Below are 20,192 nucleotides of genomic sequence, written 5' to 3' on the forward strand. Positions count from 1 at the left end.
TATTTCAGTGTCATGGATACCAACTAAAAGCTGGCCATCCTTTTCAAAAGCTTTGTCCAGTAACCAATCACTCACTGCTTGGTCTATAAACTTCCAATGCCAGATTTCTCCAAAGGAGCATCTTCTTCATCTCCCCCTTTTTTTTAATCTTTCATTTTTACAGTTACATGTCATAAAAGAAACAAAATGAAATCCGTAAGCACTTGATTTCCGTTTTTTTTATTCCTCCCTTCTTGCATTGGATTATTTTATTAGGAGTTCCCCACTTTTTTCTTTGATTTCATTTCCTTTTGCCCTTTTGGGAAGGATAAGCCATTGAGCCAGAAAAGATACCCAATTGATAAAGTAGAGATTGACCTGTCTTTTGCAGCAGGCTGCGAGGGCTGTTCGTCTCTTCAGCATTATGGAGAGTGCTACGTGTAAGAGCCATTTTTTCTTCATCTTTTTTTTGGGAATTTTGGATGCTTTCTCTTCTGCGAACAACTATTTTTACAAAAAATCACTGAAAAGCACGAGTTGTTGGAGAATAGTTTGAAGTTACTTGACATGGCTCGCTCATGTTCTGTTCTAAACAGAAAGGAATTTTTGGAACTCAAGAATCATCTTTGTGCACTTTAAGTAAAGATTAGAAATCTGAAAACTTACTGTGGTTGAAATTATCTGGGATTGATGGGTGGAGGGGGAACAGGGGTTGGCTACTAGCAAACACAGAGATCGAAACGAGATAAGCCAACCCCACCGCTTGTTTTGGAAGAAAGTGAAGTTTTCCGCCTTATGGGTGCGTTTGTCCCTCTCACTGCTCCATACAGAGTAGGGGGGGGAGGGGGGGTGAAAGCTGCACTTGGTTTTATGAGAGGAGCCAAGAGGAGGCCCTACCCTTCTTGATTGTAGCAAAAGGCCAAGGAGTGCTTGTATGCATTCAACGCTGTGGGGTTCTGAGGATCCATGGCTACACTTTCTAAAGCATCCAAAGATTTTTCGTGTCTCCTCTTTTAAAGGAAAATAGGGAAGGGAATGACTCCAGGCTCTCATTGTTCTTGGGTAGATAGACAGCGTTTTGGCCTAAATAAATTTCAAGAGTTTTAAAAGTTTTTAATTTTGACTAATTTTTATTTTACGCAAGTCCCTTACAAAAGAGGCGCCTCCTTAAAAGTTTTCAGAACTCGACTTGATCAGCAACACTAATGGTTCTAATCATATGCAAGGACACAGAGCTGGGACACCTCTCTTTCTCCCTCTTTTCTGCCATTGTTTGAAGGTTAGCAGATCTACCCAATTCAAACTTGTTCATCTTGCACGTTTATACAATGGCTTGGATTCCTTAAATGTACACCGAGAACAGTTCCGGAGGAGATGAAATCCTTTTGATTGTTATAAATTGGAAAAAGCTTATCAAAATTGATGGTAGGTTTTTGGATTTGCATACAGTTTTGACTTTGAATAAGCATGAAAACAGGTAAAAGTGAAAAACTAAAAGTAACCCATCTTGAGATAATTGATGACTCTCAATGCTAGCCTCAAATTAGGATTATCCACTTGGTCTCCCAAGAGATTCTCCCACACTTACCTGTCATAAATCTCTGTTATTTTCAGTAGAAAAGGAGAAGTTTGTTCTGACCCTGTCTTTGCCCCTTGAATCAGTCTTAATTTATCAGCTGTTTAATATTTTTGGGAGCACACAATCTGTCCTCTAAGAAAGTTCTTCCATTTTTTTTTTTTTTTCAGCAAAAGGGCTTGTTTTTTACTACTGTTCTCTAGCTCTGATTTGATCACTTATTTAACTAATCACCTCTTTAGTATTTTTAAAAAGTATGTGTTCCCTTTGTAGGAAGCTTACTTTATTGATTGACAGGCAATGGTTTGTTCTCCTCCATTTAGTTGCAACTACTTTGTTGGCAAGTCATAATAATTTTATGTCAAACCCTTTAACTGTTTGCAGTTTCTCACCTGTTTTGCAGAATGAATCTCAATCAAATTCTACATATCTGTTGCCTAATCCTCACCTAAACAAAACAAGATAATGTGGTGGAAATCACCAAATATCTTGTTTCAAGATTCAAAAATCATGTCTCCCTCTGCCGCCCCCCTTACCGCTTGTCGGATGATTAACTCTTTAAGTAAGGGTCAAACACTGTCTTTGTGTTGGCTTACAGAATGATAAGTGAGGTGCTCTAACAATCTTTGGGAGGAGCAAGAAATTACTATTTTTGTATTTGGCTTTCATTATTGACAAGTACTGCTTGTCCTTGCCTGGTTTTAAGAACAAAAAAAAAAAAAAAACAAGCATTGCTTCACCTTCAATCTGTTAAAGACAGGCCAACACTAATTTGGGTTTCTTCCTGTTTAGTAATCAAAATGTGGTCACCTATTCTCGAAAAATTTCTTCGAACCATGTGGTCCATGTTCAATCATAAATAATAATAACAACAACAAAAACAACAATAACAATAATGAAGTCGTGAATAAAGAGACCAGATATTTAAGTTCAATAAAACGAGCAAGACTCGTAAATATATGACTACTCCCACATGATAGCACATGAGAAGCCTTTTAAGTGAAGACACATTAATTTACATGAAAATCATTTTACTACTCTAATTCAATACCTAAGCTGGACCACCTTCCATCCTTCATTTCAAGATCAACAAAGCCTAAACTTGGCTTAAACTGTGTCAGTGAAAGAGATAATACTCTTAATATCAGGAGGTTTGCTCTTAAATCATAATTATCCAAAACAATTACTGCGTAATTGAAAAACTAAAACACCTTTCACCTTAAACTGGTAGCCACATAATAAAGGAGGTTGTTGGAGATTAGTTGTTGAAATGAATAGAACTGGCTCACTTCAATTCAGCTTTAAAGGTAATTTTAACTGCTGTCTTCCCCAACAGAGGAAACAAGGAGGAGAGTAGCAGGGATTTGTACTAAGCATGGTGGGTGGGAGGTAGAGACTGGGGTTGGTGGGCTGGGATTAACTGTAGCAGAGTCAGTATATTCAAGAAGACATTTAACGAGATTCTGGAGCCATTTGCAGTGGCACGGTGGAGGTGAAATGAAACAGCATGAATTGGCTGCAGTTATATGGGTTGCAGGAATTACTGTAGGTCTTTTATGATCAGAAACACTGAAGGGGGTTGTCCGGCAGTGAAAAACTCTGCGTTGGAGTTTGCTAGAGTAGTACGAATGGCATTACTTAGCACTTAAAAAGTTTGGTCTTCGGCAGAGGATAATCAAAGTTATAACAGTCTTCCATCGTTTTCATATGAATTGGGAGAGAGATTGGGGAAGCCATGGTTGACTTTTCAAACCTTGGAAGTTACTGTTCCAAGGACAAATATCATTATCAAAAAAATGCAGAGAAGATATTCTATATGTATAATTTGTTGAAATTTCAGGGTTTTTTTTTTTTTTCAATTGGAAGCTGTTTTCGTTTTGATATATTGAGTTTTTTTTTCATGTTTGAAATATATAAATACTAATATTTTATATGATTTTATTGTAATTTTATGTTTTATGAAAAGGGTTGAGCCCCTCTGTTTTGTTTCGACTTCCAACCACTCCCTTCTCCTCAACATGGAGGGTGCAATTTCGCCATTTCCCTTTAGGTTTGACCAGGGGTGGCTTCGAACCGAGCCGGTTCGCGAGCGGCTCGAGTTTGGCTCGGTTCGATTAGTTATCTATCGAGCTCGTTTACCTTAACGAGTCGAGCTCGATCGAAGCCAGGTTCGGTTTGTTGGCTCGCGAGTCGGGATCGGTATCGGGTCGGGAACGGGGGAGCGGGAGCGGGAGCGAGAGTGAGGGGGGGAAAAATTTTTCCTCCCCTCGTCACTGCCGAGCCCTTCCCGTCGGTTGTTGTTGTCGCCTCTACCGCCGTCGACAGCTCTTCGCCGACCGCCTTTGTGGCCATCCGTTCGATTTCTTCTTCTCCTCGTCGTCGCCTCTGTTTTCGTCGCCGCTTCCTTCGCTGCCACCTCAGTCGTAGCCGTCATCCCCAACGATAGGTCCTCCCTGGCACCGTAAGCCCCTTCCCTCCTTGTCGTCTCGGCAGAAAACCAGAACCAGGGGAGAAATAATCTCCCCCCTCTGCGCGAAAATGATTTTGCACGTGCGAGACCATTTAAGTAAAAAAAAAAAAAATCCTTAAACTCTCTTTCCTCGTAGCTTTTGAAAAAAATTAAAAATACATTTTATAGAAATAAGTTTCTATGAACTATTAGTGTTTCATGTTTTTTTGAAATATTTTTCTAATTAAAATTTTTTATTAAAAATCATATAATTTTCTAAGTAAGATTTTCTTACCAAGATGGGGTAGAAAATTGTATAAATTTTTTTTGAATAAATATTTATGCTGTAATATTTTTAGCATGAAGCAATTTTCATTGCAATTTTGTGTCTGACATTTTATTTGATTAAAAACTCATCAATAAGTATAATAATATATTAGATTGATTATTAATTTTTATTTATTTCCCTAGAAGATGCAATAAAAGGTCCATTTAACTTTCCTAAGAAAATTTTAAAATATTTTTTGTAATTTTCTAATAAGTCACTAAAAGTAATATGATTTTATTTAAAGTTTTTTTTGGGAAAATGTATCATAGGAAAAATATTTCTAGTTTTTCCTAGAATATAAATTTTCATGTGGGGGCACTAAGGAGGCCATAGTAAATTTATGGCCAGATTAAAAAATTACAAAACAAGCTAGACAACAATTGTGAGTAAAAAAGATTAATATTGGTGTATTTTAATCTATTATTGAAATTCAATCCTGAACTTCCCCTATCATTCTTTTTTTTTAAATGTATGCATAATTTTATATATAATTTATTCGAAACCTCCCCTACGTGCAAGATCATAAACAAGGAAAAAAAAACTCTTTGCCCCTTCCTCATGACTCTAGAAGAAATTGAAAAGATATTTTAGTAGAAATATGTTTCTAAGACTATTAGTGGGGTTTTCAATAAATGTTGAAAAGACATTTTTAGTAGAAATATAGGGACCATTAGTGCCTCATTTTTTTGAAATTATTTTTATAATTATAAATTCTTGTTAAAATATCATATAATTTTCTAAGTAAGATTTTCTTGCCAAGATGGGCTAGAAAACCGTATAGAAAAATTTTGAATAAGTATTTGACAGTTGATGATATAATACTTTTAGCATGAGGCAATTTTCATAAAAATTTTGTGTTTGACATTTTATTTGATTAAAAATTTATCTATAAGTATAATAATATATTAGATTAATTATTAATATTTATTTATTTCCTTAAAAAAAACAATAAGAGGTCCATTTAACTTTCCTAAGAAAAATTTAAAATATTTCTTGTAATTTTCTAGTAAGTCTCTAATAGTAATAGGATTTTATTTAAAGGATTTATATTTTTATTTGGTTGATTGTAAATTGATAGTGATATTTCATTTAATTTTGTTGTGTTTGATTATTGTATGGAGTTTATTCATAATGTTATGCAATGTATGAAGTGTTTAGACTATTTTATGGAGTTGTGGAGTATATAAATAATTTCATGGAGTGTTTATGGAATGTATAGACAATTTTATGGAGTGTTTATGTATGTATTATGTATATAGATTATGCCCAATTTTAAGTAGAGGTCATACCGAATTTTATATAAGTATTATATACATAAATTATGCTCAATTTTAAGTAGAGGTCATGCCCAATCTTATATATGTATTATATGTATAGGTTATGCCCAATTTTATGTAGAGGTCATGCCCAAATTTATGTAAAATATATGCATAATTTTATATATATTTTTTGAAAAATTTTAAATGTATGTTGAAGCTCGAGCTCGGCTCGAAGTTCGGCTCGAACTCAGTTAAAATTTTTGGGCTCAAGCTCGATAATAATTTTAGGCTCGAGACGAGGTTCAACTTGAAGCTCGGCTTGAACATAGGCAGGTTCGGGCTCAGCTCGGCTCGATGCCACCCCTAGGTTTGACATTGTATCAGGGACAGAAAAACTTTTTGTGTGATTGAGCCAAAACATTTTATTGCATATTATGAATATTTTTCGTGGGGTGCGCTTTATTTTCATTTGGTACATTGCAAGTGTATTTTTGTGTAATGGTGCATTTGTGTCCTATTTATGCAATTTCCCATACTATTAATGTTTCTATCACGATTTTTTTATTGACATAAATTTTTGCATGTTTTTTTTTTTGCAATAATACATTTTTTTATAGTGTTGTAACTTTTCACGTAGATTAATTTTTTATTTTATGCACTTGTTCTAATTGCACATCGCTTTCTTTCTTATGTGCCTCATAGAATGTTCATCCCATAAAAAAGTTAAAAAACTGGTGAAGCAACAACAAGGACAAATTCGTTCTGAACTCTTTTATGAGATAGAGGAAATAGTAGACAAGCTTATCAATCTTGGCTTTATGTGTGAAACCAAGTATCCTAGTTGGATTATTAATATATTTCCGATAAGAAGGAAAATGAGTAGATCTGAATTGTGTCTTTCAATACTCAAGCAAAACTTATCCAAAAGATTACTTTCTTTTGCCTATTACTAAAGTAATGATTGATGCAACCACAAAAAGTCGAGGTTGTGCTTCATGGATGAGTCTTTGGGCTACAACCAAATCCGCATGGACCCAAAGGATGAAGAGTTACAACCTTCTAAACATCGAAAGATATATTTTCTTACAAGGTATACAAAAGATCTTTAATAACTTCTTCCATAAGTTCGTAGAATATTATGTAGATTTCTTAGTTGAGAAACCAAAGGAAGGCAAAAATCACTCGAGAGATCTCAGAGTTGTCTTTGAATGGCTTAAGCAGCATTTGGAGTAACTTCAGGAAAAGGATTCGGTTTCGTAGTTTAACCCCATGGAATTGAAATTTGACAATCCAAAATCAATGTCATCCAACAAATACCCAAACCTAGAAATTTGTTTGAATTTAAGAGTCTTTAAATACACTTCACATACATATAAAGATTCATTTCAAACTTCGTAGGTCGATGTTAGTTATTCAATCGAATGATGAAAAATATGTGCTACTTGAATGAGCTGAATCTTGCAAGAAAGCATTTGAAGGAATCGAGACTTATCTCATTCATCCTCCAATGTTGGGGGCATTGATTTCGGGAACCATTAATCTTGCTTATTACAACACAAGAGCAACCCTTTTGACTCTTGGCATAAATAATCAAGTGGACAAAGAGGAAATTTATATTATTTAAACCACACATTGGTATGAGCTGTAATGAATTATATCCTCATTGAAAAAGATAAGCGTAGCCATGATATTTTTTATTCAAAAGCTATCATATTATCTATTGACGCATCTGATGGACTTTATCTATTGAAAATAGGATCCTCATGGTAAGGTAAAGTAGCAAGAACAAAGGATAGTGAAGTATTTATCCTCTGCCATAGAAAAATCATCAAAATCTTCTAAACTATCTCTTATAGAGTTGGGATAATGACACCAAACAATTACATGACCATTCTAAAAAAAATCCCAAGCAACCATTTTGTTAAAGGCCCAATATTGTGAAAGATCCACATAAAGACACATGTAAGGCAATTGAGTCTTTTGAGGATTCTAGGCATGTAGAAGAATAAATAAAAAATTAGTCCTACACATAATGCCAAGAGAGTGGGCTTGGACATTCGAAAGGTGGTTTACAATAGGTTGAGATTCTCTGTAATCCTTTGTAAATTCTCACTAAGGCGGAATGGCTAGCAAAAATTTGGTGCACATGCCATGAAACTTGTGTTGACTTTTAGGACTTCATGGATTAGCTCATGAAGAAAAGGAGATACGACATGTTTGGGAGAAAACAAAAGGGAAAATGAGGTTATGAACTTGTGTCCTAACCCCCCCCTGAAGCTCTATTTATAGATGAGTAAAACTATAATATTATAATTATGTCACTGAAACTTAAACTAATTAAATTAATGTCATCTTTATGAGACTCTTTATTTACCATCATGCCACCATGTGTGGGCCTTCTTATTGGTCCGTGAGCTTGAGCCCATCTTCCACCTCTCTTGGATGTCTGGGCCTTAGTCGTGTGGGTTTGGGCCTATCTTCCAATACTCCCCCCTCAAGTTGGGTGTGAGAGAACATCTTAAACGCCCAACTTGCTGCAAATGGTATATAAAATTTTCCCGTATAAAATAACAGTCCATCATATCTTCCAACACTCTCCCTTAAGATGGTGATCTCTTTGTTCCTGTCATGAGACCCAACTGACATAATAATGGTGAGAGAAAAAATCAAACCTAGCCATATGACAAAGCTCCATACTCCAGTCAAATGGTCATAGTCAGAAATACTCTCCGCTCAATTTCAAAGGCGAAAAAGTAGCCCAACAGTGGGACACAGAGTTTACCCACTTTCTCTAGGGTGAAATCCAACATTTTGAATGACAGTGCTCAATTATTGGGGCACATGTTGTAACCAGATTAGAGGATCTCAAATTTTGTGAAATCCATAACATAGGTTTTCTTAGTATGTAAGGTTTCGTTTATTATAAATATGAAACTCCTTCGTTTGGAAGGCATCACTTGGAAGTGTTCTGAGTTTGTCTCCAAGGTTGCCTGTGTATGCTTGTAAGTTCTTCTTTCTTTATAAAAGTTTGAGTAATTAAAATGGGGTTGGGGTTCACATTTGTAACACCCATAAAGTATTGCTTGAGAGAGAGAGAGAGAGAGAGAGAGATTGATCAATGAATTGAAAGAATCTAACCATCAATTGACTAGTGGTCAAAGTCAAACTCTTCATAATCAAAACATATCTGATTTGAACATTAATTGTTCAAATCAGACATTTGATCAAAATCTGGATTGATAGCTGAAATCATAATTGAATCAACGATTAAGATGTATAGGATTGTATAGGCCACTACCAAAATTAAATTAGAAGGGAACGCCACCTAAGTTCCACAAAAAAAAAAAAAGGAGGTGGCACATTGTAACATATGACATTGTAAGATAGTTTCACCCAAGCAAAGAAGGTGATATATCAATGACACGTGACATCGTAGAAAAACTCTACCGAAAGAAAAGAAGTATCACTATTTTAAAATGGATGAGGTGAAGTGTCATGCTCTTATAGGAAGAGAAAAAGTCTTGCCAATTGTTCTTCTCATTTTGCCTGTGTAGCTAGTCAAGGGAAGAATGAGAAAATAAAGGAGAAAAAATGGGATGGTTGAACTACTCCCACCACACTCTAAGTATAAATACCGTATAGGCTTAAAGGCAACTTTTTGAGAAGAAAAATTTTGGTGGAGAAAAAATTACTTGAGGAATTTTCTAGGTTTAGTGTGGTGAAACTCTGCTCATTAGAGAAAAAACTGTATTGTTCTCCCAATGCTTCAAATATCAAGTTGGCCTGAACCCTTCTGAGTTTCTATAGTAAAATTAGCAACAAGCTATCATGTTTATTGCTACTTTGCCACTATCCTTGGATATGCTACATGCAATAATGAATCAAATTTTCTCGTCAAGAACAAAGTGGAAGCTAGCTACAAAAATGAAACTAGACAACCAAGGGAGTTCCAATGATCCATCAAATTAAGCAAGGCTCAAGTTAAGTTCTTGTATAGAGATAGAATAAAAAAAATCTTTAGAAATAGGACCTTACATCACTTGAAATCTTGTAACTTTTTATTGTTGTTGTACTTAAGATTGTGCCTTCTCGCATACTGGTTCCTTTTGTACATCGATACTTGGTCATAAAAATATTATAATTAGTACTTTTTTGGCTAAAAAAGAAATTTGGTAGAATTTGAAGGTTATACAACCTCAAGGATAGAACTCCATTTTTGGGCTTGAAATTGTAAAAGAGAATAATTTCGCATGGGTTTGTATTAGTAAAAGTCAAATGGTTATTAGGTTGGTCATTTTGGAATGGACCTAGACCCAACATTAACTTGCCATTAGAGCAGGATATTAGTCTTATTGAGTCTAGTTTGTACCCTATTTATGTTGTTCACATCTCAGGTCCATTGTCTATTTGAGTACGTATGGACATGAGGGAGAGTGCTAGTAAAAATAATCTTGCATAAATTAGTAACAGAAAAGTTGTATAGTTATTAGTTTGAAAAGCCTGTTAACTTTGGCTAATCCTCTTGGATAGACTTGTATCCGCAACTTTAACAAAAACATGAAGGGTGAGCTGGGAGGTTGTATTTAGAAAAAAAGTAGAAGAAAAGAAAAGAATAATTAGAAAAGAAAACAAAAAAAAAAGAAGAAAAACATGGAGAAAGGAATGATGAAGAGGAAACTAAGGTAGAAAGAGAGATTTTATAATTGTGTTTCATTTCTTGCACCGAACAATGATAATAGCTTCTTATTCTATGTAGCGAAGTCATCCCCTAACTCGCTTTCAAGTGTTACTTAGCAATTTTTGTTTCATTTTCTAGACATTTTGTGCCTCTCCATTCTTGGTATGTTCTTGATCTCTTTTCCTTAATAGAATTAGTGGTGGCAATAAGTCGGGTTTGGACCAACTTAAACATGTTAATAAATTAGGGACCCAAATTGGCCTATTTACTAAATAGTTGAGAAAAGTAGATCCAAACTAAGATCCTTTGGAGTAATGTCAACCTTCTTATACGTCTAAAAAAATAAAAATGCTTTCAAGTTAACGGTACAATAAAAAATATAAAGAATAAAAGAAATAATTTTAGAAAAAAATTGTGATTAACAGAGTTGCATTTAAGTAATAAAAAATAAAAGAACCGGCGGTCAAGCTTGGTTTGCCTACTTTAAATGTATTGAACTTTCCTAACCTTTGCTCCTATTTTTTCAAGTGTCTTGCATCTCAGCATCACTCTCATGAAGTAAAACAAAATTGGAGTATTTTCTCACCAAAATTAATATTACCAACAAAAACATTCAAGTAACAAAACTCAAACTAAGTAAGTTCACAATTTGTAATTCATAAATATTTCAAATACATTTTCTTCAAGCAGCTCAGTTACAAGGTCTATGAAGAAAAACTTGTAAATCCAATACAAAACATCGAGTCTGAAGAAACACTTTGGAGAAAAATCTCAAGAACTTTAACTTTATAACGATGATAGCCATTAAGATGCTGATTCAAGTCACCGATTTTGTGGTACAAGGTGCAAGTAAACTTTGCTTCTACTATATTAACTACAAAAAGTAATGGTGAAATAAAAAGGAAAAAATGTTTTTTTGTTAAAAAATATTGAAGAGAGGAGAGAGGTGATCTTAAAGCACTCTTAGGAAAGAAAATGGATGACCATGACATACAAACTTTTTTCCCTTCTATCAAGAAAAAGGTGCCCATAGGAAACAAAATGGAAGACAAAGATGGAAAGAAAAAAATAAATTACCCTTTGGATAAGAGACAATTGGGGCAGCTGGATGGGATACATTGTGGGACAATTCTTGAGGCTGGTGTGAGTTGCTTAAAATAAATTTTTTTTAAGATATAAATTTTTTACGTGTAATTTTCAATTATGGCCCTTTTAGATACTGTATATGAGTACTTAGATGTTGCAATTTTGGATATGACCTTGTAACTCAAATCTAACATACAAGTTCTAGCCATTAATAGAGCATAATGTAGATTATCAATCTCTTTTTCTTCTTTTTTTTCTTCACTTTTTGTGTTCCAAACACAACCTGTATGCGAAATTTGATCATATATAAAATGATGAGTACCTAAATTGAATAATTAAAAAATTAAAATCTTCTTCTTTATTCAATGGGTCAGGCTGATCCGATGAAAGACAAGTTTTATCAAACCCATACGTGAGTCCATCACCTGGGGTCAGTTGCCATTTAAGAACACTCTCTTCACATTTCAAAAAGTTGGTCCAGAGCACGATCCTTCCACCTAGCTCTGCACTTTGCCATGATATGACCGACCATGCTTCTCTTTAAGGTCTTAAGGGGGGTAGACCTCAAAGCCTTAAAGCACAACAACTCCGGATCTTTGGTATTAAATCGAGTAATCGGGTAAACGGATCCGTCGACAAACCGTACCACAAAAGAACGAGCCTCCACCACACAAACTCCGAGTTTGTTTTCTTTTTCTTTTGCACGGTGTGAGGATCAAGGATGTGACCATGCCTACCTTCTTGTTCAACCCTGTCTCATATCTGGGTCCCACGGAGCCAACTAACATGAACTCCACCCTAAAAAGAGAAACCAGCTCAGGGTCCGGCCTAGGACCCGCTGTAACTGGCTCATAGCACAGACATGACTGGAGGGCACTGTACAGACAACACTATATCCACAGCATCACCTGATTGGCTTTTCACTACCTCTTCACATTTTCTCTTCTATTCTCTCCCCATTTACCTAGAACTAATCAGATTTTTTATTATCTTGCAGAAGACCCCTTTTCGATTATTTACTTGACAGGTTAAGCTGGAGCTCATGGCATGGGGACAGAAAAGACTGTCGGGGTGAAGAGGACCATCCATTGCCACTTTAGAAATGCATGGCTACTGGTGGACTATATCACAGACTTGGATTTGGATAAGATACATAGCAGGCAGGAAGGAGAGGGAGCCAATGTATGGCAAGCTATAAGGGAGATAATGAACTAAGAGAAAGGTCTGTCTCTTTGGGTCCCATGAGAAACCCATTTCACTAGCTTTCCATGATGAATCAAGGGTGGAATTATGATGTGCAAGTGAATGCATCCAACCATGTTGTGTCACATCTGGTACCTCAGGTTAAGCTGAAGAGTGACCCTCGCTGTTGGATGTATGTAGCTAGTCATGAAGCTTACGATTAAGAACCACTAAATCAAACGAGCCATCTACATAGGGAAGTAGCTCACTGAAAGGAATGGACCTATCCTTTTTCCTTTTGTAGTTGAGTACATGAGAAGATTTATGAAGAGGAAGAACTTGGCATTTGTGGTGGAGAGACTCTTCAAAAAGGGGTTGCTTCACCTATCTTGGTGAGATCTGCTTGTGTTCATTCACCTGCTGATACATGGAAACGAGGAGGAAATGACAAACAAGGAAGTAAAAGACAAAGTAAGGTACTTTTGTGAATACCCATACTCCATTGATTACTGAATCTAGATGTGCACCATATCCAGAAAGAAACCACTAGTTTTGCCTACCTGTGTTTGGTGTGGCATTGTTCTGGGTCTTGCATCATGTGCTGTTGTCAAGAAAAGTTGAATAGAAAGGCTCTGATACAAGATATGTTACCAACTGTCATGCTGTGGGATTCAAATGGATGTCCAGGTGACTGTGAGTTTGATATGAGAATTTTTACATTTACAGGATCTGCCTTACTGGTGCATTACTTGCTTTATTTTAGCACATCATTCAAAAAAATTTCATAGTTACTCATCATCAAAACTCCACTAGATGTCATCTCTAATTAGTATGGCCTTCTAGAAGTTATAATTCTCAGCGTGGCCTCATAATTGGATGTGTCTTCTTTACGGATAAAACCCTTAATCAAGATTCTTAGAGCTGTTTTTTTTTTACATAAAATGATAATTATACCCTCATAAAGTATTTAAACAAAGCTTAATAGTAAAATTAGAATTGAGGGATCCCCTCATTATCCAATGCCTTCTCTCCCAACATGGTAAGAATAAGAGAAGGGCATCCCCTTCCTTTCCACTGTAACTTGTATCTGAGGGGCTCTCCCATTTGGCCCTGGTGTGGGTGTTCTGACCTCTGCTCTTTATGCACGGGGCTGGTAGATGGGAGGTCACCTGCCTTTATCCTTGTCATCCCTTACAGTCTACCAACCCACACTGTATTTATAAGGGACAAGGGATGTTCCAACTCCTTGCATTTTTGTGCATAGAGGCAGAGGGGAGGATCCCTCCACTTCTCCTTGTCCTCTTTTTCTTGCCAAAAAGGGTGGAAGAGAGGGGTGAGATGTAGTGGCTTTCCCCTTTGCTACCTTCTTTGATTTAAGCCACAGGTTTTTAAAGTTTTGTACACTAAAAAGATTATTATAGTTCTCCAAGAACGATTTGTATTAAGTTTTCTCTCTCTAGCATAGAAAAATTTGTAGCAGGACCCTTTACCCCTTACTCAAAGGAGTGGCCTTGAAACTTGAAAACCTCCTACCTACGTAGTTAGTATGTGAAATGGTATCCACGGGGGCACGTCAATTAGGTAGACGTCGCAAAAAGACCCATCAAAGCTGAGAATCCAAGGTGCATAACAGGCCTCTCTCCCTTCACCATTCACGGCCCTGCTTCCTTCTTTCACTCGTTCTTCCAAAGTTTTTCTTTCAATGCCCACAATAAAAACTACAGCATGAGCTGGGTTTCTCCTTAAAAAGCACGACTTTCTTCAAGCAGAAATAATATTCTAGTGGTGCCATGGATTATAAAAAGTCGCCTCCCACTACTCTCAATCATTTCAACTCTCTGCATCATACTCCCTCTCCCCCTCTCAAGTCTCTCTCTCTTTCGCCCTCAAAGTACCCACCTTAAGAGACTGGTGTGGTTAACACTTTGCTTTGGCACTCTTTCACTTTAATTTGCCATGGCTAGCATGGTTGCAAGAGACTCCAGTGAGATCTTCATGAACCCTAGAAACCGGAGGGACTCTGGCGAGCTTGACGTCTTTGAGGCCTCTCGATACTTCTCCGGCCGACCGGAGACTGTCAGCCTTGTTGGTGCAACTAACCTTCCTAGGAGGCCTATGATGGAAGAAAAAGAAAGAACCATGTGGGTAGGAGGAAGGAAGAGCCTTGACATGCCCATGAAGGATCTGCTGCCTTCTCAGTGTTATAATGTTGAGAAGCAAGTCAAAGGTAAGAAAAGCAAGCAGCCAAGCTCTCCTGGTGGGAGATTGGCCAGCTTTCTCAATTCTCTCTTCAGCCAAACATCTTCCAAGAAGAAGTCCAAGTCAAGCTCCCAGTCTGTCAAAGATAATGAAGAGGAGAGCCCCGGGGGAAGGAGGAAGAGAAGGAGCAGTATAAGCCATTTTCGAGGTACTGGAACCGCAGACACCAAATCCTTGTATTCTTCTTCAAGCTCCGGTTTTAGAACACCCCCACCTTATGCCCACACTCCCACAAAGGTATACAAGGACCTCAAAAGCTATTCAGATCACAAGCAAGTAGTGCCCTTATCCAAGTGCAATGGGCAAGACAGGTCGGTGACTTTCTGCCCACAAATTAAAGTTTCTTGTGATAAGAGAGAAATGAATTTGGCATGGATTGATGAGAGGATTAAATCTATTGAAGGGCTTTCTGAAAAGAACAAAATTTCCAGTAATGGGCATTTAGAGGAGAAGATATTCTACACTGGTCTTTCGGATAAAAGTGGGACTGTACACAGAGAGAGGAGGTGGCTGGATGAGATTTCTTCTCTGAAGAATTCTAGGAGGGCTGAAGACATGGATGATGGAGGAGACAGTGACTCAAGTTCTGATCTGTTTGAACTGCAAAACTATGATCTGGGTGTGTATTCAAACGGTCTTCCTGTTTATGAGACCACCAATATGGAAAGCATTAAGAGGGGTACACCCATTGCAAATAGCAGCATATAGTTCATTTGTCGTCTTGTATTTCTGAAAATTCCAATTGCTCTCTTCCAAAAGACGTGGTTTTTTGGTCAGTGTGAAAACTGTCTAAGAAATTAATAGAAGAAAGGTGGTTTGTGGGGGTTGTGTAGAATGTCACAGTTTTTCTTTTCCTTCTCAATTATTTTCCTGAAGTACCCATTGGTCTCATCACTTTTCTCTGCGGATAGCATGGAGGGTTGATTCCACTTTTGAGTCTTCTTCCTTTTGGATGTATCATCCCACCCATTGCAAGAGTGGTTAGATTTTGGAAATTTGGAACAATTAGAGATGCAGCACTAATCAATTAGACACACAAAGGCTTCTGTTCTCAAAATCTGGCTTACATTTGCTAGTTATGCTTCCAAAAAAGAAATTAATCGACCTAAAAATCGAAGGCTTCTGGATAAAACCGATGTGTTTGCAATTTGAACGTTCGAATCCGTACCATTTTTTGCTTCGGAGTTGGTATTAACAGTTCCTCAATTCAAGTTTTTACCAAGTATTTAAGTAGTTATTCAAATGCTAATAGATGCCTAAAAGCATTTTTAAATGTGCACGTACACGTACATGCTATTTCTGTTAAAGGGGGACTAACAAGATCATGAAATCTTTTCATTGTTTATGTAGACCCAAGTAAGCTGGAGCTTGACAAAGTATCTCATTTCTAATCAAGAATCAACTTAGAAAAAAGAGCTGCATATATTGTTTTTAATTTTTAATTTTTCCTTCTGTTTCCCTAATCTTTCATTCTCTAAGCAAATGTGAAACAGTAGAAGAATAATAAAGAATGACTATCACTGGTTCAAGATATTTGGGATGTGCTTTTATTTTGTAGAAAAGTTTCAAGTGGTCACCCAAAGGTAAAGATAAAGATAAAGAACGATGAGTCCCAACTTTATCTAATCTTACCGATGCTTTAAACCTTTTGGGTCATCTGTTCTATACAAGGTCTTGACCCGGCCGTCTTTGTCTAATAACCAGGCCATCTTTGTCTATAACCAGACAACACACATGAGGCAATGAATTTTGAACTTTCTTTTGTGATTATAACCAGACAATCTTCATACCTTACTTTATCTTTGTCTCCCCTCAGCTTCTCTTCTTTTATTCTTCTGTTACAGTAGCCTGAGACTCTGAGTAGCTCGTCATATGGGCTTTTATACAGGTTCTGACGAAGTGCCTCAGCTTCTCTTCTTTTATTCTTCTGTTACAGTAGCCTGAGACTCTGAGTAGCTCCTCATTTGGACTTCTTATACAAGGTTCTGATGAAGTTCCTCAGCTTCTCTTCTTTTATTCTTCTGCTACAGTAGCCTGAGACTCTGAGTAGCTCGTCATATGGAGTTCTTATACAAGGTTCTGATGAAGTGCTTCTGTCAGTATCATTATCTAACTGAAGATTTACTAACAAACCTTGGTTTATGTTTGAGATAGACTCTCTTGTGAGAAGTGGGAGGTGTGCATCAATGGCGTCATAGAGTTCATCATAGCAAAACTCAAAATTTGTTGTGTTATCAGTGCTAGGAGGCTGGACAAAATAAAAGAAGGGTGAGTAGGGTGCCCATCATTTTCTCAAGGGCCACTGATGCCTTGATCCTTCAGACTTTCATTATTAAACATACTTGTCATGATGGATAGATGCACACCTCCCATGAGTGGTAAACAGTAGAAGAGTTCCTCTTGTAAAATGATGGGAACAGCTGAAAGTTAAAAAAGTTAAAGGCAATGTCCCAAGGCAACATCAAGAAGTTAGATTTAATAAAAATATCTACTAATTAGAGAATTTGAAAAAAAAAAAAACACTTCTATCTAAACTCAGAAGTCATAGTCATTATCAGATGCCAGTTTGTTGAAATAATCCTTGCGAAGCTTTTCTCCTTCAGTTTATTCTCATATCCCTTGCCCTGTTCATTCTTTCTTAACCACCCCGACCGTAAGAGAAATGCTACTGATCCTTTTAACTTTTCTACTGTCAAAGCTAAGCTATAGATCCTTTAGTTTAGCTCTCTTTGTCAACCACGGCACACAGTCATGCACCACAGGCTTAACTCCTTCAAACAAACATGATTCATCCACCATCTACGGAGCATTTCAAGGAAGTTGAAGTTAAGAAATCTTCTCCTCCTGGTCCAGGCATTATCTCATCCCAGAAGCAAGTTTTTCTCAACAACAATAAATGATATGTTGACTGGGCAACAAGACTAATCGAGCAGAAAAAAGAATAAGAGAAATATCTAGAGATATTGTCTTTACAAGAATCCTTTGATCACGGAGTATCAAAGGAGAGAAGACAAGGGAAAATCCTATAATCAAGGAGTCTACAAAAAGAGGGAACAATATGAATTCCTCTCTAAACTAACATGTAAATAGAGAGTTGATTTTGTCTTAGACGTTGGAACATTCCTAGCTTATAATTTTTTAACATTAAAAGACATATATAAATATTTAATAGAGAAATCAATTCCATGTTTGTCGTTTGAGTAACCAGTTGAATTCAAAATTCTTTTCATAGTACCAGATCAATCTTTGGATCCAAATATATTTTTTAATCCAATCGTTTCAAAATAATTTACCATTTCCCACAATGAAAATAAAGCCACTAGGCCATTAGACATCATGCATATTGAGGCATTTAGTACTTTGGTTAGATATAAGAATATTGTTTAAACATAATTTTCTCACTCAATCACGGTACTACATTCTAAAAGAGGAGGTGAGTACTTATTTTCCTTATTTACTCAATATCTTCAACAACATGGTATTATTCGGTGTAGTTCTTGCCCCCACACCCCACTGTCAGAGTGGTTCCATCCACTTTTGTAGGCGGAAGCTTTTCACACCTAACAGATCGGTCTTTTGAGTGTATTGGCTAATCGTTGTCATGGTATCAAAGCTGGGCACGCCACGTCCCGCGTTCGAATCCCGTCAGAGGCGGTCAAGAATGGGCGAGGTAGGTGTCAGAGTGGTTCCGTCCACTCTTGTAGGCGGTAGCTTTCCGTACCTAACAGATCGGTCTTTTAGGTGTATTGGCTAGCCGCTGTCACCCACAACAAAATGGAGTAACAGAAAGAAAACATTGTGACATTGTGAAATCTACTTTAGTTATTTTCTTTCAAAATAAAGTACCCACTGAAATTTGTGTGGAAGCTTTGACCACAACTTCATGTGTTATAAATAGATTACCCAAAGAGGCTCAAAGGTAAAATCCCTTATTCTCTCCTTTACAGTTCTAACCCTATTTACTCTCACATACATGTGTTTGGCTCCTTGTATTTAACATACTTACAAGATCATAACCAAACAAATTTTCTCCAAGATCAATTCCATGTGTTTTTGTTGGGTTCTCACAATGAATATAAGGGTTATAAATGTTACCTCCCTAGTTTAGGTAACCTATTTATCACTAGGCATGTCTTCTTTGATGAATCGTGTTGTCCTTATACACTACCTCACAAATTTAATCCCTCCATTAGACCTCATCTTACTCACTCGAAATTTATGACTTATAGGAAAATACATGGAGAGAAAAGAAAATAAGAGAGAAACATGACTATTATGGTTTTTTTTATCTCCTAGAACGATGGAATTTAGAGAGAAAAGTAACCAATGAGAAAAAAAGGGGAAATTTTTTATCGGGTCCCCTCTTTTTCTCAAACATTAGTACCTCCTGACCTCACTGAATGAACAAACGAATCATGAAGAGTCTCTCTCTTCTTCTCTCTCCTCATCTTTTAAATATTACTAATTTTCCCTTTTTTCACTTTTCATGAGAACAAGTGAAACCATGTTTTTTCTTTTGTATTCTCTCTCGTTTTCCATGACCATCTAAACAAGAGAAAATGAATTTTTTTTTTTCTCTTTCTCTCACTTTTCTCTCTACTTTCTAGGCTAAGAAAGTAAAATTCCTATCCCATCCATTTGATGGGTCCCCTAAGCTTAAGAGACGAACATGTTAATAAAAGAGACATAGGCCATATCCATCATATGTGTCACTAAAGGTGTTAAAAAAGCCATATTTTGTCAACTTGATTATTTGGTAATTATAAAACCTTACAAAACATATTTTGTGAAGTGGTTTCATAGATTGCTTTGATTTGGCAGCTTCTCGTTTCGGTCTCCCTAATGTTCTTTGGCTCGTTATTGGACTCAAATTGGACTCTCTAGTCCACGATACACAAGGTTCCTGCTTGAGTGGGACAGAAGGGTTGGCAGGTGAAACAATAAAAGCAAAGCTATGACGAACAGTTAGATAATGTAGTTCAGAAGCCAGTCTATGACGAACAGTTAGATAATGTAGTTCAGAAGCCAGTCTCTCTCTTAATGGGAGGTCTTGGTAAGTGTCACTGGTGTTTTGGGTGTTTATTTATGTAGCCATTCTTAAAGGGGAAAAAGTTTAATCAGATTTTGATATGTCCATAGATTGGAATTTAACCCAACATGAGGTTGTCTTTTATTTTGTGTAATCCCTCTAAGAAACCACCTTAATAGTTTATATGGTTAATATCTCCTTCCACAATTGTTGCTGCCAGGTTAAATTTTGGTTCTTTTTCATTCCTTCGCTTGTTATCACATCTCTTTCCCCATGCGTGCCTTCGTTTTTGGACCTCTAATCTGTATATTCTGATCCAAGGGCTTCTAGAGATCTTCCAATAGCATCTGGAGCAATTTCTTTGATT

General features: G+C 36.6%; 1 protein-coding gene across 1 annotated transcript; it reads left to right on the plus strand.

Moving 5' to 3' along the window:
* The first annotated feature begins 14,390 nt into the window (after positions 1-14,390).
* On the plus strand, positions 14,391-15,823 carry LOC137952168 (protein BIG GRAIN 1-like E). Its single transcript, XM_068799238.1, has one exon. It carries the CDS (start codon positions 14,494-14,496, stop codon positions 15,502-15,504), a length of 1,011 nt encoding a protein of 336 aa, XP_068655339.1. The 5' UTR covers positions 14,391-14,493; the 3' UTR covers positions 15,505-15,823.
* Positions 15,824-20,192: the final 4,369 nt, after the last annotated feature.

Source organism: Aristolochia californica, unplaced genomic scaffold (genome assembly GCF_029961685.1).
Source record: "Aristolochia californica isolate CCGP_79_NKW_82.1479 unplaced genomic scaffold, dmAriCali1.0.hap1 SCAF_15, whole genome shotgun sequence".
Lineage (NCBI taxonomy): Eukaryota > Viridiplantae > Streptophyta > Magnoliopsida > Piperales > Aristolochiaceae > Aristolochia > Aristolochia californica.